This window comes from Pteropus vampyrus, unplaced genomic scaffold, assembly GCF_000151845.1.
Source record: "Pteropus vampyrus isolate Shadow unplaced genomic scaffold, Pvam_2.0 Scaffold62, whole genome shotgun sequence".
Taxonomy (NCBI): domain Eukaryota; kingdom Metazoa; phylum Chordata; class Mammalia; order Chiroptera; family Pteropodidae; genus Pteropus; species Pteropus vampyrus.
This window is the reverse complement of record NW_011888843.1, coordinates 3852119-3865243: the sequence shown is the minus strand read 5'-3', so window position 1 is coordinate 3865243 and position 13125 is coordinate 3852119. Positions and strand designations below refer to the sequence as shown.

The 13125-nt window shown below is 47.6% G+C and overlaps 1 protein-coding gene across 1 annotated transcript in view; it reads left to right on the top strand.

Moving 5' to 3' along the window:
* The window catches only part of LOC105292758 (O-acyltransferase like protein-like), a 33566-nt gene that overhangs the window by 12170 nt on the left and 8271 nt on the right, over nucleotides 1-13125 (top strand). The window contains exons 5-8 of the mRNA XM_023531169.1: nucleotides 4727-4892; nucleotides 6546-6625; nucleotides 12208-12321; nucleotides 12605-12689. Of these exons, the coding sequence (XP_023386937.1) occupies nucleotides 4727-4892; nucleotides 6546-6625; nucleotides 12208-12321; nucleotides 12605-12689 (445 nt within the window). The remainder of the gene's footprint in view (nucleotides 1-4726; nucleotides 4893-6545; nucleotides 6626-12207; nucleotides 12322-12604; nucleotides 12690-13125) is intronic.

The window sequence follows — 13125 nt, the reverse complement described above, 5'->3', positions numbered from 1 at the left end:
CGCGTTGATCTTAATGATTGGTTGGAGCAGAAGGGTTCACTATTGAGACAATATGGAATTAGTGGGGTAGCACAGTGGCAGGTGTGTAATAAAACGGACCAAGTGTAGGAAGTAAAGGGCCTTCAACTCATGTAACCCCACCGCTCTATTCGTATGTTTCTAAATCATGGTTAGTTGTTGAACTAGGTAGAGCCCAGCTCTCATTGCTCAGGGTCCATGCCCCTCTGTTGCACTATACTCTTAAGAAGTAGGAAATGGAGTGTTTGAAATGATCTTTTGGGCTAATAAAATGGAGTAGGGAAGGTCTGACTCTGTAGTCTGTCTGCTGCGCTTGCTTTCTGGCTCAGTCATCAGCTGTGCGACTTTCAGCAAGTGTCTCCTCTGTGCTTGAGTTTTCTCATCTCAAAAATGGGGAGACTAATAGTACCACTTAATTGGACTCTCATGAGAATTAAATAGAAAGAACTTAAGAGAAGTGCACGGCACATCATAAGCCTTCAATAAGTATAAGCTATCATTATTACTATTGGTTATTTACATCTTTTAACTGTCTTGTAAATAGGTTAAGAATGAGTACAGGCTAAGGAATAGAACTTTACTGATTTATTTTCATCATGGGAGGGACTGAATGCTTATTCCGTCAATGTATTTTGGGTACGTGGCACTGGGTTAAGTAGCCTGTCCTGCCCTGTGGTTTTCTGGAGGAGAGGAACTGGTGTTCCAGCCAAGGATTCAGAGTGAAAAATACTAAGATGGGTTAGTTAGGGGTTGGAGTGGGGCATTCGATGGCAAGGTGGGTTCTGCCTGGTAAACTCGCTTTAGAGGAAAAATCCTGCAGCTGGAGATTTGGGAGCAAGAAGTGTTGTACCAGGAAGGTAAAGCCCCGGGAAAGCAGGGAGAGCTCAGGGCGGTGGGGCGGACGCCGGAGAGTCGATACTGCAATGCTTGGGCAGGAGAGCAGGATCTGGACAGGCGATTGGCAGCAGCAACAGAGAGAGGGCAAGTCAAGGACACTTGAATTTTCTGGCCTGGGGAGCATGGCAGATGGAGGTGGCATTCTTGAAAGGAAGCTCTGGAAGAGGGAGCAGGAAGAGAATGAGTCCAGCCTAAGACAAAACTGTTGAAAAATGGAGGGATGTGTCAGCCACTCACGGTCTGAACTCACCCTCTTCAAGGTAAACCCAGTGAACAAGCAGCCGTGGTCTTCGCCGTTTGATGCTCTCTTTCATGTCGGCAAAACTCACTGTTATCACTCAATTATGATTTCTTACTTGCCTGCTTACCTCCAAGAGGAGTGAAAGTAAGGCGATTTGTTCACATTCGCTTTCTGTATTTATGGAGGGCCCTGAGGATTCAGCAGTTAACAAACCATGCAAGTGCCTTCCGGTATGGGGGTTACATTCTAGTGAAGAGAGATAGGCAATAAACAAATAAATATGCAGCATTCAATTGCAATATGCAAATACATTTATAATAGACCAGTGATGATAAGTGCCACAGAGTGATAATTTGGAGAAGGAAAAAAAGACGATGTCTTCTTCTGCAGAAGAAGGTGACATTTGTCCAGAACCTTGAAGCAAGTAGTGTTCTAAGCAAAAAAAGAAAAAAAAGTTCTGTGAGAGAAGAAGGATCCATTCAGGGGGAACCAAGCACAAAGGAATGAGGAGGGAGGATGATTGGCGTACTTGGGGAACCTCGAAAAGCCCAAAGGTGCTGGAGTGGAGAGCAGAGAGAAAGGTCAGCGCGGGGGCAGGTAGGAAGGTGACCCAGGTCCTATAGGGTCTGTGAGCTGCCTGCAGGACTTACTGTTTTATTCTGACAGGAGGAGCCCTTGGATGCTTCCAGTAGGGCAGTGGCATGGTCAGATTTACATTTGATTTAATCAACCAATCAATTCATTTATTTGTTTGTTTGTTTGTTTGTTTGTTTATTTGTGTTACGTTTATTGGAGTAACATTGGTGAATACAATTATACAATTTTCAGGTGTACATTATAATTTGACATATGGATCAGATTTACATTTTTGAAGACTCATTTTAGCTGCAGGACAGAGAGTAGACTCGAAGAGGGCAGGGGCAGGAGACAAGAGACCAGTTGCGAGCTATTGCAAGTTACAAGAAAATGCAAAAACCCAGCTTCTAGGAGTAAATAGGTGCAGAGATTATCTCATGGCAAACGAGGAGAGGAGATGCTCCAGACCCTTAAAACAGTTGATTATTCCAACTAGGAGCCACATTTTAAAAAGTAGGTAGGTTGTTGTTGTTGTTTTTTTAAATAGATTGTGATAAAAATGTCTGTAACAGACGGATATATACAAAAATCAAGGGGCTCCCTTCTAGTCTCACTCCCACAGGGCACCTTTGTTAATAGTTTCCTATGAATTCTTGCAGAGACTTTCCATATATTTTTATGCAGTTTTTTTCCCCATGAATAGGATTATACTACATGCTATATTAATATACACTATTTCGCATGTAGCTTTTTTTTCACTTAGTGATTTAGCATTGGCACATTTCTCTCTTTGCATGTAAGACCCACCTCACTGATTTTAAGGGTTGTCTGGGATGGCACTGTGGGATGGACCATCGTGTATATAACCTGTTCCATTAATGGGCATGGAGGTAATTTCCAAGTTTTTTGCCATTTTAAACAGATACAATGTATATACATATTTGTACAATTATATGAGCATGTTGGCAAGGTAAATTCCTACTAGTGCAATTGATGGTTTGGTGCATCTGATGTTTTGATGGACATTTTCCAATTTACCTTCCCACCTACTAGATCTGAGAATGCCTGCTTCTCAAATCCCCACGACGGCTAATATTGCACATTTTAGTCTTTAAAACCTACTTTGACTTTAAATATTCTTGGAGCTTGGACAGAATGAAGCACATGTACATTTATTTATTTATATGGCACTTTCATGTTTCAAACTGTTGTCTTATTGATCTCATTTAATTCTCAAAAAATTTTAGGTGTCAGAAAGCCTCCTCCTCCTTAGAAGAACTTAAGAAATCATCACCTCCCTTTTCTCTAAGAAGAGGGAAGAGAGAAGTGATGTGATTTTCGCAGTGTGAAATTTTTAGAGAAAACCAGAACTCACATTTCTAGTTTTCCCCCCACATCCTTACTCTTCAAGGCACGGCCCACCCAGCAGCCTCTGACCCACCCCCACAGCACCCAGGGGAGGGGTGTGGATAACAGGTGGGGAATGCTGCCTGTACCACGTTCCCTCCTGAGGACATCTGACCTGAGCTCTGCTTCTGCCGGGAGCCTGGGGCTGATTTACTCTCCCTGGGGAGGGGGAGGAGACAGATGGTGTGGAGGCAGCCTGTGGGAGCAGCTGCAGGACATCGTGGGGTGGCTCATCTGGCAGGACCCGGCACACAGCGGTCGTTCCGTGGCTATTGCCTGAGCTGATCTGGGGTGCTGCACCTTGGCACAGTCTGATGATCAGCAGTTCCAGCCCTGCTCCCCAGAGGGCCACTGCCCTCCCGCCCACTGGACACTCTCCACGAGGGATGTTATCACTGTGGGCAGGGAAGGAGGCCAACAGGTCTGGGTCCTGAGTGCAGACCAGAGGCTGGGTGCTGACCCACGATTGCTGGGGGTGCACCTCCAGCAGTCCCGCCTTTCCCATCTGCCACGCCCCACCGCAGGTCCTGCCACCCCCACCGAGACGATGGGTGCTGCTGGGCATGCGCGCTGCTCTAGCCGTACTAACCTTAATTTTTAAACGTGTTCCTTAAGAGTGGGCTCTGATTGCAGCCCACCCAGATTCCATGCCAGAATTGCGTGCACTGCCCTCCGCACCCCGCACCGCCCCCCACCCCGCCCCCGCAGCCTCCCTTTAAAACTCTAGGCTTGTGCTGTCCCCTAGGAAGCCACCAGATGTGTGTCCCATTGGGATTGCTGCAAGTGTATGACACACACCAGGTTCTAGACCTTTTTCTTTAGTCAAAGAAAAAAGAATGTAAAATAGCTCAACATTTTTTTTTTATATTGGTTACCTGTTGAAATAATAATATTATGGATTTGTTGGGCTCAATAAAATATATTAAAATAAATCGTACCTGTTTCTTTTGACTTTTAAAAATGTGGCTACTAGAAAACTAGGTGGCAGATGTGGCTTGAATTACATTTCTATGGCACAGCGCTGGTCTAGGCACCTCTGTGCCCCATCCATCATCTTTATAGCCACTTCATATCCCACTGGGAAGGGGGCGGGGCATGAGGGGAGGAAGGAAGAAATAAAGCAAGGTAAGGAGAGAGGAGAAGAGGGAGAGAGGAAGGTGTTTTCATGCAGGGAGGTGACGTGGAAAGGATATGACTGGTGTCAGGTCTCAGAGCTGCTGTTTGGTTGAGCCACCTTGGGCAAGTCACCCGAACTTCTCTGAGCTACAATTTCCTCATCAGCAAAACAGAAGTAATAGTATCTTGAGGCTTAGAAATAGCTAAAAATATCTAAAAATCTCCCGGCACAGTGACCACCACGTATGACTTGCTCAATGGAGAACAGTACATTTGCATCAGCAGCACCTGAGCCAGCACATGATAGGTGCTCAAGAAAAGATTTTGAACCCACGAGTGTTTGAGGTGTGTCTGGGAGGTGGTCGCCCAGCCAGTGCAGTCTGTTTTAGAGCATCTTACACCCACCCCACCTTGGGGACTGACGGCAGCCACTGTGGAGTGACCTTCTCTCGCCCGGCTCTTTCCTGCCAGGCTGCAGCCTCTTCACATGTACTCCGTGTGCTTATTGGTTGGATTGTTCTCCCTTGCTCCCTGGGGACCCATCTGGGAAGTGCCCAAGTTCCACCTGGACAACTGCCGGCAAGCGTGGTGGACAAATGTGCTGTTGCTAAATAATTTCTTCTCAGTCCAGAATTCGGTGAGTCTCAAATCGCTGGCAGATGGGCATGAAGGTGGTGTCTCACTTTGCGTGGCTCGCTGAACTTTCCACTCTCTTCTGGCATATTCTCTGGAGTAACAGTGATGTCATAGGAAGGTGGGCTGTGGGCTGGGTGACTAACGTCTAGCGATGGGGTGGATGATACTGCACCGGTCTTGGCAGGGGCAGGAGCTGTGAAAAGCAGAGAGAGGCAGCGGGGGAGTGGGCACTGAGGGGCCAACCACCTAGGTGAGCATACTGGATGCACCGACTCTGTTCTGTTACAGTTCCTGCTCCAGTCCCTGTCACCCACAGGGAAAGGACACTTCCTTCACCTCCACACAGAGAGCCTGTAATGGGACGGAATATGGCACCACACCCTCACCATAATGAATTCTATTCAGTTTCTAGCCAGACCTGGCAGAGCAACAACATCTCTATATATCGGTCATGGCTTTTCTAAAACCCTAATGGCCTCGTAATGAACTTGGAGCAAATGAAAGTAAAACAGCTGTAATTAAATTATTGTCACCGATTTTGCATATGCTTTGAAAGTACACACATCACCGCCCGCTTACCGGGTGGCTGCCTTCCCCTCACAAGTGCCCAGTGGCTTCGACAGGGAGTGCACCACCTGTCACATCAGCAGCACCTGAGCCAGCACACGATAGGTGCTCAAGAAAAGATTTCGAACCCACGAGTGTGCATCTCACTGCGTTCAGGTGGGCCCATGTCTGGTCTGTGACAGGAGCCCACGGAAGATCACCTGGGCTGCCTTCCCAGACGTGGGCTGGCTTGGGTCATATGTGGGAATCAGAGGCAAGAACACAATGCAGTCGCCTCTCTGAGGTAAAGCCACCTTAAGTCCTTAGAAGCAGCGGTGTGAGGGCCATCGAGCCTTGAGTCCTCACTAATTTACCCAGCGTGGAACTTGTCTCTAACTGGGACAAGGAAAGCTGTCACTTCTGTTGGATAAATCTGGTCTCCCTTGGGCGGAATGGGTGGGAAGGGACACCAAAGCACCTCTTATCGCTGAAGCACTGGAGAGAATCGCCCCCAGGAATTTCCTCACGTTGAAGGAGAAATACAGGTAACCGCCTCATTTCACACAAACATGCAGAGCCTGCGGAACGATGGGCCTCTGACCAGACGAGTTCGTGTCAGTCATGCGTGGGAACTCTGGGTTTCCCACATAACTCGTCTGGAGCCAGGCCTCTGTTCTAAATGGACACATTCTCTCCACCAAGGGTGGGGGCAGGGAGGGCGGCCCGGGCAAGGAAGAGAGAACAGTAACCCTTCCGACTCCAGCCGCACCGTAATGATAATTATTCCTTACGTTCAGTGTAACATGATAGAGTTTAGTTCCCACAACTGTCCTAGGAGATTAGCTTTTACTGTTGTTTTTTTTTAATACAAGAGAGAAAAATTGTCCGAATTCCCATTCTGTGAAATGGAACCTACCCTTCAGGCTCGTTGCAAGGATTAGAGGAGATGAGATAATGTGAAATATCTGTCCCTCGAAATTCCTTTTCCTTCCCAGGGAAATTCCCGCCAGCTGCCTACCGAATCCCTCCTCTGGACCGGAAAGGGCAACCGGTCGGGTAAGGGATGGAGAGGGGTCCCCTTCGCTAACCTTCGCTCCTCTCTTTTCAGTGCAACGGCTGGACCTGGTACCTGGCCAATGACTTCCAGTTTCATCTGGCAGCACCAGCCATCGTCGCGGTCCGTGCAAAGTGAGTTTCACTGGGCGACGCTTCTCCCCACGTGGCCTCTTTCACGGAACGCTTAGGGGACGCTCCTGCCCGAACGCGGAGTCCGCCGCCGTTTCCCTCTGTTTACCTCCTTTCACGTTCTCCTCTCATCCTGGCCCCGTGCAAATCTTGCAGAGTCATAAGCAGTGTGTATGTAACATCTCGGGCTCAGCTTTTCCCATTTAACGCCTTATATGCATTCCCACGTATCAACATGACCTGCATACTTGCTGGGTTTGGGATTTACATACCATTTTTTATCGTGGGGCATCTAGATTGTTTCCAGTTTTTCATGGTCATAAATGGCACTGAAATGAATGTCTTTGAATACAGTGCTTTTTCTCTTAGTTATTTTCGTGGGGACATATCTGTAAGTGGGATTACTAGGTCAAAGGGTAGGAACAATTTTGAGGTGCTTGATACATATTGCGAGATTGCTCCCTGGAAAAAGTGAAGTAATTTATGGCGCCCCAAGGAGCGTGTCAGGGTACCTGCTTCTCCACATTGGGTATTTATCCGCTGAATTTTTGTTAGTTTTAGAAAAGCTCTAAGATTTCAATAATTTATGGAGAGACTTATTGTTTGTGAATCATCCATGCCATATTTAAAAAGATTTATTCTCCTCTTTTGTTGAAATACGTGTTTAATTTAAGAACATTGGCAAAAAACATTAGGACGAAGAGTGGTTAGAGCACAATCACCCTCGATCCATTTTGTCCCCCAAGGAGAGGTAAATTTGTTGTTAGCATTTTTGTGTTGATCCTTCTGATCTTTTTTCTACAAAGATTCTGCATATACACTTTAATATCTTTTAAAAATAGCTTTATGAATAAGCACTTTCCTATATTATTTTATTTTTTAAGTAAACATAATTTTAATGTCCGCATAGCATTCCATTCTATGAATGAACTCTTATACCTTCCTCTCTTTCTAAATGCTTGGATTATTTCCATTTTTATACCTTTATAAAGAATAGTCTGATAAACATTTCCATGGTAACCATGGGTCTCCAACTCTAGTGTTTCTTTAGAAATACCCTTAAGAGGAATTATTGGGTCAAAGGGCATAAATGTCTTTTGGGATCTTGAACCATCATGACAAATTGCTTTCCTTAAAGTTTGTATCAGCATCCAGTCCTCTGTCTATCTAATTATGCCATGGCCAATATGGAATGTTAATAATACAAAACAAGACGTAAACATTGCTATTTTGATATGTGAAAATGACATTCCTTTTTTACAAGTCTTATAAGTCTTTGATTACTAGGGAGCAGGGCTGAATTCCAAATATGTGTTGACCAGCCTCGTTTCACAGTTATCTGTTCATGCACAAGGCATACATTTAAATCTCAGGCTGCATCATGATGTCGCCATTTGAGCCTCAGGCAAATATTCAAACTCTTGGGCAAGGAAAATGCATCCTAATTTTAATTTAACGTAAGAATTAAACATTTTTAAAAAGGCACATCTGCTTTTAAAAATCTGTATCTTAAACACACGAAGCCTTCTAATTTAATTTTTTGACTGACCGTTAAAAAATTGTCCCATGACTATCCACTAAGAAGCAATATGCTGGTAAGAGTGAGTTTGATTGAGTCAGAAGACATGGGTTCAAGTCATGACAGGTAAAGACTAGCTAGGGGGCCCAGGGTAAGTCACTGGACTCTCATGGTCATTTTTCATATCTATGAAATGGACATGATAACACTTCACGTCAGGGTTGGAGGATAAAGCGAGATCATACGCTGGAACCAGCTCAGTGCTTGCTTGTTTGTGATGTGCAACCACATATCCACTCAGCTACCTGTCCTTTGAGATTCCATGTAATTGACATTGTCCCCAGTTACATGTCTTAGCAGTGGCATCCCCTTGCCCTTCCAAATATCTGCAGGTACTGGGGGAAGGGTGGCTGGAGAATCTACTGAGTATCTGCTCAGTTAGACCTGTTCAGCGCTGGCATCTCTCTGTCTTCTCTGCACCGTCCCTATTCCTCAGAGGGTTCCCTCGTCCATGCAGCCAGTCCCCTTCCTTTATTTCCTCTCTAACCACCCTTTCTAGAAGGTGTTGCTGTGGAGCAGATTTTAATGAAGGCTTCCAGGACTGGAGGTTTTGCATTCTTCTTTGGCTCTGCCTGACCCCTTCTCACACACTTCGTGCTTCACCACTTCTCAATTCCTTCTGTTCTGAGGGGGATGTGGAGACCTTGAATGAGTGCCAGTCTTGGGGTGGGGGGAGGGCGGTGGTCTCTGTGCCTCAATGCATACCGTGGAGGGAGGGAGAGGTGAGGCCCAAGTTCTCCTCCACCCATTCCCCCAACACAAAAGCACCCTAATCTCATGTCTTATTTTCTTGAAGGGTGGAAGGGAGTATAATTTTTGATAGTATAATAGAACTGACAAAAGTATATGAGCTCAACTATAGAAATGAGATTTGATAATCACATTGCTATTTATTTTGGGAATAAAGATCTTTTTAAAAAGCTCTGAACATCCTCGCCTAGAATCTAGACCTACCACTCTATGTCTGTTTTCTTTGTATTCACATCTCCCCAGGATGAAGCCACTGAAGGTGGAAGGAATTAAGAATTAGTGTGATCACTTCCCTTCACCCCAACATGGGATCAGGCTAGGAAGGCCGGGAGTAGATAAGGTGACTTTGGGTTGGATAGTGAGCAAGCTCCTCACCCCCAAGTCCCCTTGAGGGGTTGGCTGATCACCTGAGCATCTCTGGGTCACTGATTCCTCCTGCTGCCAGGGAAGGGGCTCCCCAAGCAGGAGCTGAGACACGCTCAGGCCCATGGGGCTCTGTCTGGGGTGGACTCTTCCTCCAGCAAGGTAGTCAAACCCTGAGAGCTCCCTTGGGGGAAGGGGGAGCAGCTGGGCCCAGCAGAGCCAGGGCCGGCCAGTTCTCCGGGGCTGTCACAGTCTGTGATGGGCTACGGCCCCTCAGAGGGCTCAGGAGACTGCAGCGAGTGCCCGCAGGTACAGGTGGGGCGGGTGTGAGGCATCCGCAGGCTCGGCAGCCCTGGCAGAGGAGACGGGCAAGTCTCTGCCGGCTTCCTCAGAGGTGGCACTTGCAGCGGGATGCTCTGACTGCTGGTCCAGCTATTTAGTGAAGAAAGGGAGGAGAAATGCTGTGGGAAACCCTGGAGATGGTGCCGGGGGCAGGCAGAGGCCAGCGAGGCAGCCCAGAGTCTTTCCAGACCGGAGAGAGACACTGGTGTTCCTTCCTCCCCTGGCCTAGGGCTCCCAAATGGGCCTTCGGAAGGACTATTACTCTTGAGAGAACAGGGGTGGTGACCTATGCTTGAAGCTCTGGCCTTTCTCACTCTCATTGTCCTGGGAGCGGTTCCCTCAAAAAGCTAGAAAACACAACCGCTAACCTAGCACCAGGCCATATGTGCTGGGGTCAAAGGTCCTGATTAGTGAGGCTGGGGCTCCGGAGGACAAGGGATTAACAGGAGGGGAGGTGGGGCGTGTGTCACTATGGCCCTGTGTGGTTGTTTGGGTACTTCTGCATATTAATGTACTCGGGCTGCCATGACAAAGTACCACAGCCTGGGTAGCTTAACAACAAAAAGGTACTTCCTCACGATTTTGGAAGTTGCAGGTCTGAGATCAAGGTGTGGGCGGGGCTGTTTTTTTCTGAGGCCTCTCTCCCGGGCTTGCAGACGGCTGGCCGTCTTCTCCGTGTGTCCTCTCATGATCCTCCCTCTGTATGTGCCTGTGTCCTAACTTCCCCTTTTTCTAAGGGGACCAGTCACATCGGATTAGGGCCCATCCCAATGACCTCATTTTGCCTGAATTACCTCTTTAAAGACCCTGCTTCCAGATGAAGTCACATTCTGAGGTGCTGGGGGTTAGAATTTGGAAAAACACAATCCAGACCATAACAGTCTCTGTCAGGAAGCTTATTGGTTTAGTTATAGCGGTGGTGAGCTGGTGGACACTTGTCTGACTCCTCAGAGAAGGTGCCACGGATTGGGCTCAAGTCCCCTATGGAGTTAAGTAAATATTTATTTGGGTGAGTGTGGATCTTTTTTAGATGGCCTGACTGGACGGTTTACCACCCACCTGGGACAATCAGTTTAATACTTCCCCACTCTACACTTGGTGGGAATCTACTTGAGTGTCCCTGTGACTGAGGAGTCGTGACCCCAAAGTCAGCATCTTTCCTAGAGGCTGCAGATAGAAGGCAGATTTCAATCCCTCAGCCCAAAGCCAGCACTATCCAAGCTTGTGACTCTGCAACTACATTTAGCTTTTACATGGAGGGAGGGATAGAAGGTAGGCTTTTTTCCTTCAGAGGACACACTTGCCTAGAATTCTAGTAATTCAAGGACAGAGCTGGAGGGTCTGGCAAAAGGCACGGTAAATAACCAGTGTGACCAGTCCTCACAGCCCATACTCAGGGTAGACATTACTAATCAACCACAGCACCACTGAGCGAAGTCTCCTCCTGCATTGCTCGTAGCAACACTAAACTAGAACTGGCACTCTGGATGGAAATCGTTTGCTCCCTATATCACTGTGCTGACGATCGAATGGTATCTCTTCCCTTTCTCACGAAGAACCACGGCGACTTCGAGCAGTGGGGTAGGGTTGACAAAGGTGTCATCCAGGTAGGGTCGTGCCTGGATGGTCTTGCGCCTCTGTCGAACGTCTCTTCTATATACCGCAGACCCTCCTGGTCCCAATCCTCACAATTCTGAGTAGGTACAACCAGACGGAGCTTCACGCTGAGCCCGTGTCCCCACATCTCGTTTCCTACAGAGCGTCCTACATCCTGTAGCTAGGACTCTTCAGGAACCCTCTCGGCCTTGCCCGTGCACAATCCCAAAGTGCGGAGGAATTCATTTGTGTGGGGTCGCCCTTGACCCTTGGGGCATAGAAGACAGTAGGAAAACGCTTCCCTCTTTCATCCCCCAGGACAGTTTTCAAGTACATTTCATAAGATTCTGCAGAACATTCTGGAAGAATTGAGCACTGGCCATTTTGATAGCTCATCTTTGCATTGAATTTCCCTGCTCCCCTCTTTCACTACCCCATCCTTCATTGCCACCCCCACGTGAACTATTTGCACCCAGATATTTGTATCAGAGCCCGCATCTTGGTGGGGTGGGGGGAGAAAACCCCAGATCCCCCTCCCCTGTGCCTGGAGTCAGGGTGCCTATGCACCCAGTGTCCCAAATCTCCCAAATCAACTACCACTAAGTTTGTACGGTGCTTCATAGGTGACAACAGACGTGCCCAAGCATGGTCTCATTTTGAGCTGCACAATAGATTTCAGGTTGGGGCAGGTAAGGATACCTTTACTCTCCCTTTCTAGGTTGGAAACTCAAGTTCAAGTTCCTGCCCAGGGTCGGGAAGCTAGTAAATGGTCAAATCTAAAGGCTAGCTCAGGTTCTCCAGTTCCAGCCCAGCTCTCACCCCACTCAGCCTTTCTCAAAGGCAGGCCTAGCAGGAGGCCCTTCTGATTGCCAAGGTTTCAAGTCTTTGGTGTCCACAAATTTTGCAGGGGATGAAATTGAAGAACATTTCTGTCAATGTCCTCTCTTCTTTGCAGAAGTAAACACGTCCTTATCCTCCTCGGGGCCGTGCTGTTCTTGGCATCTTTCATTGCCACTGCTCTGCTCACACTGGCTCATGACCTTCCGGTGGCAGCCCCATCAGAAGCAAGGTAACCACGCCTCCAGGCTGCAGGGCTCCATCCCTTGCCTGCCTTGAGAATGGCCAAGACCTCCCAGGGAGGGCTGCTGCATGAATGCCAGGCTGTTTGCCCTGTGCTCATGGGCTTGTGGGAAAACTGGGAGGGAAATGTTTGGCCTGGATAAAAAAGTTGATTGCAATTTTGTTTCCAAACTTCTGCACCTTTCAACTTGAACTGAGGGTCTTCTCAACACTGAAACATTTCTCGGAGGAAAGGAGCGCCCCCATGTGGCTGTATTGTGTTTCTCCTCCAGTGGCAAACAGCTGCTGGCTTTATTGTTGGATGGAGAAACTGAAGCTGGAGGAAGTTGGGGTTACCCCTTCAAGGTCACACGGCTAGTAAGTGGCATAGGTGGGAGTTGAACCTAAGACCTTACCCACTATGCTATTTTGCCTCCCCAGTGAGGTACATATAACAATTCTTCCTCATAACCACTCTGTGTATTTAGTAATAAGAAAAACTGGTCATCTATTCTCAATACATCAGTCAGAGTGATTCAAATGAAAATCAGATCCTGTCAGTCATCCGCTCAAATTCCTCCAATGGCGATCCACCGCTCTCAAAGTAGAACCCCTGTCTGACCTCATCCACCACTCCCAGACTTGCCGACTCTGGATCAGCCTCATTGGCCTCCTTACTGTCACACGCCGAGCACGTTCTCTCCTCAGGGCCTTTGCACTCGCTGCTTCCTCACACTAGAATGCTTTTGTTTAGAGATCTTGGCAGGGCTTGCTCCTTCAATTCCCACAGGTGTCTGTACAAATGTCACCTTCT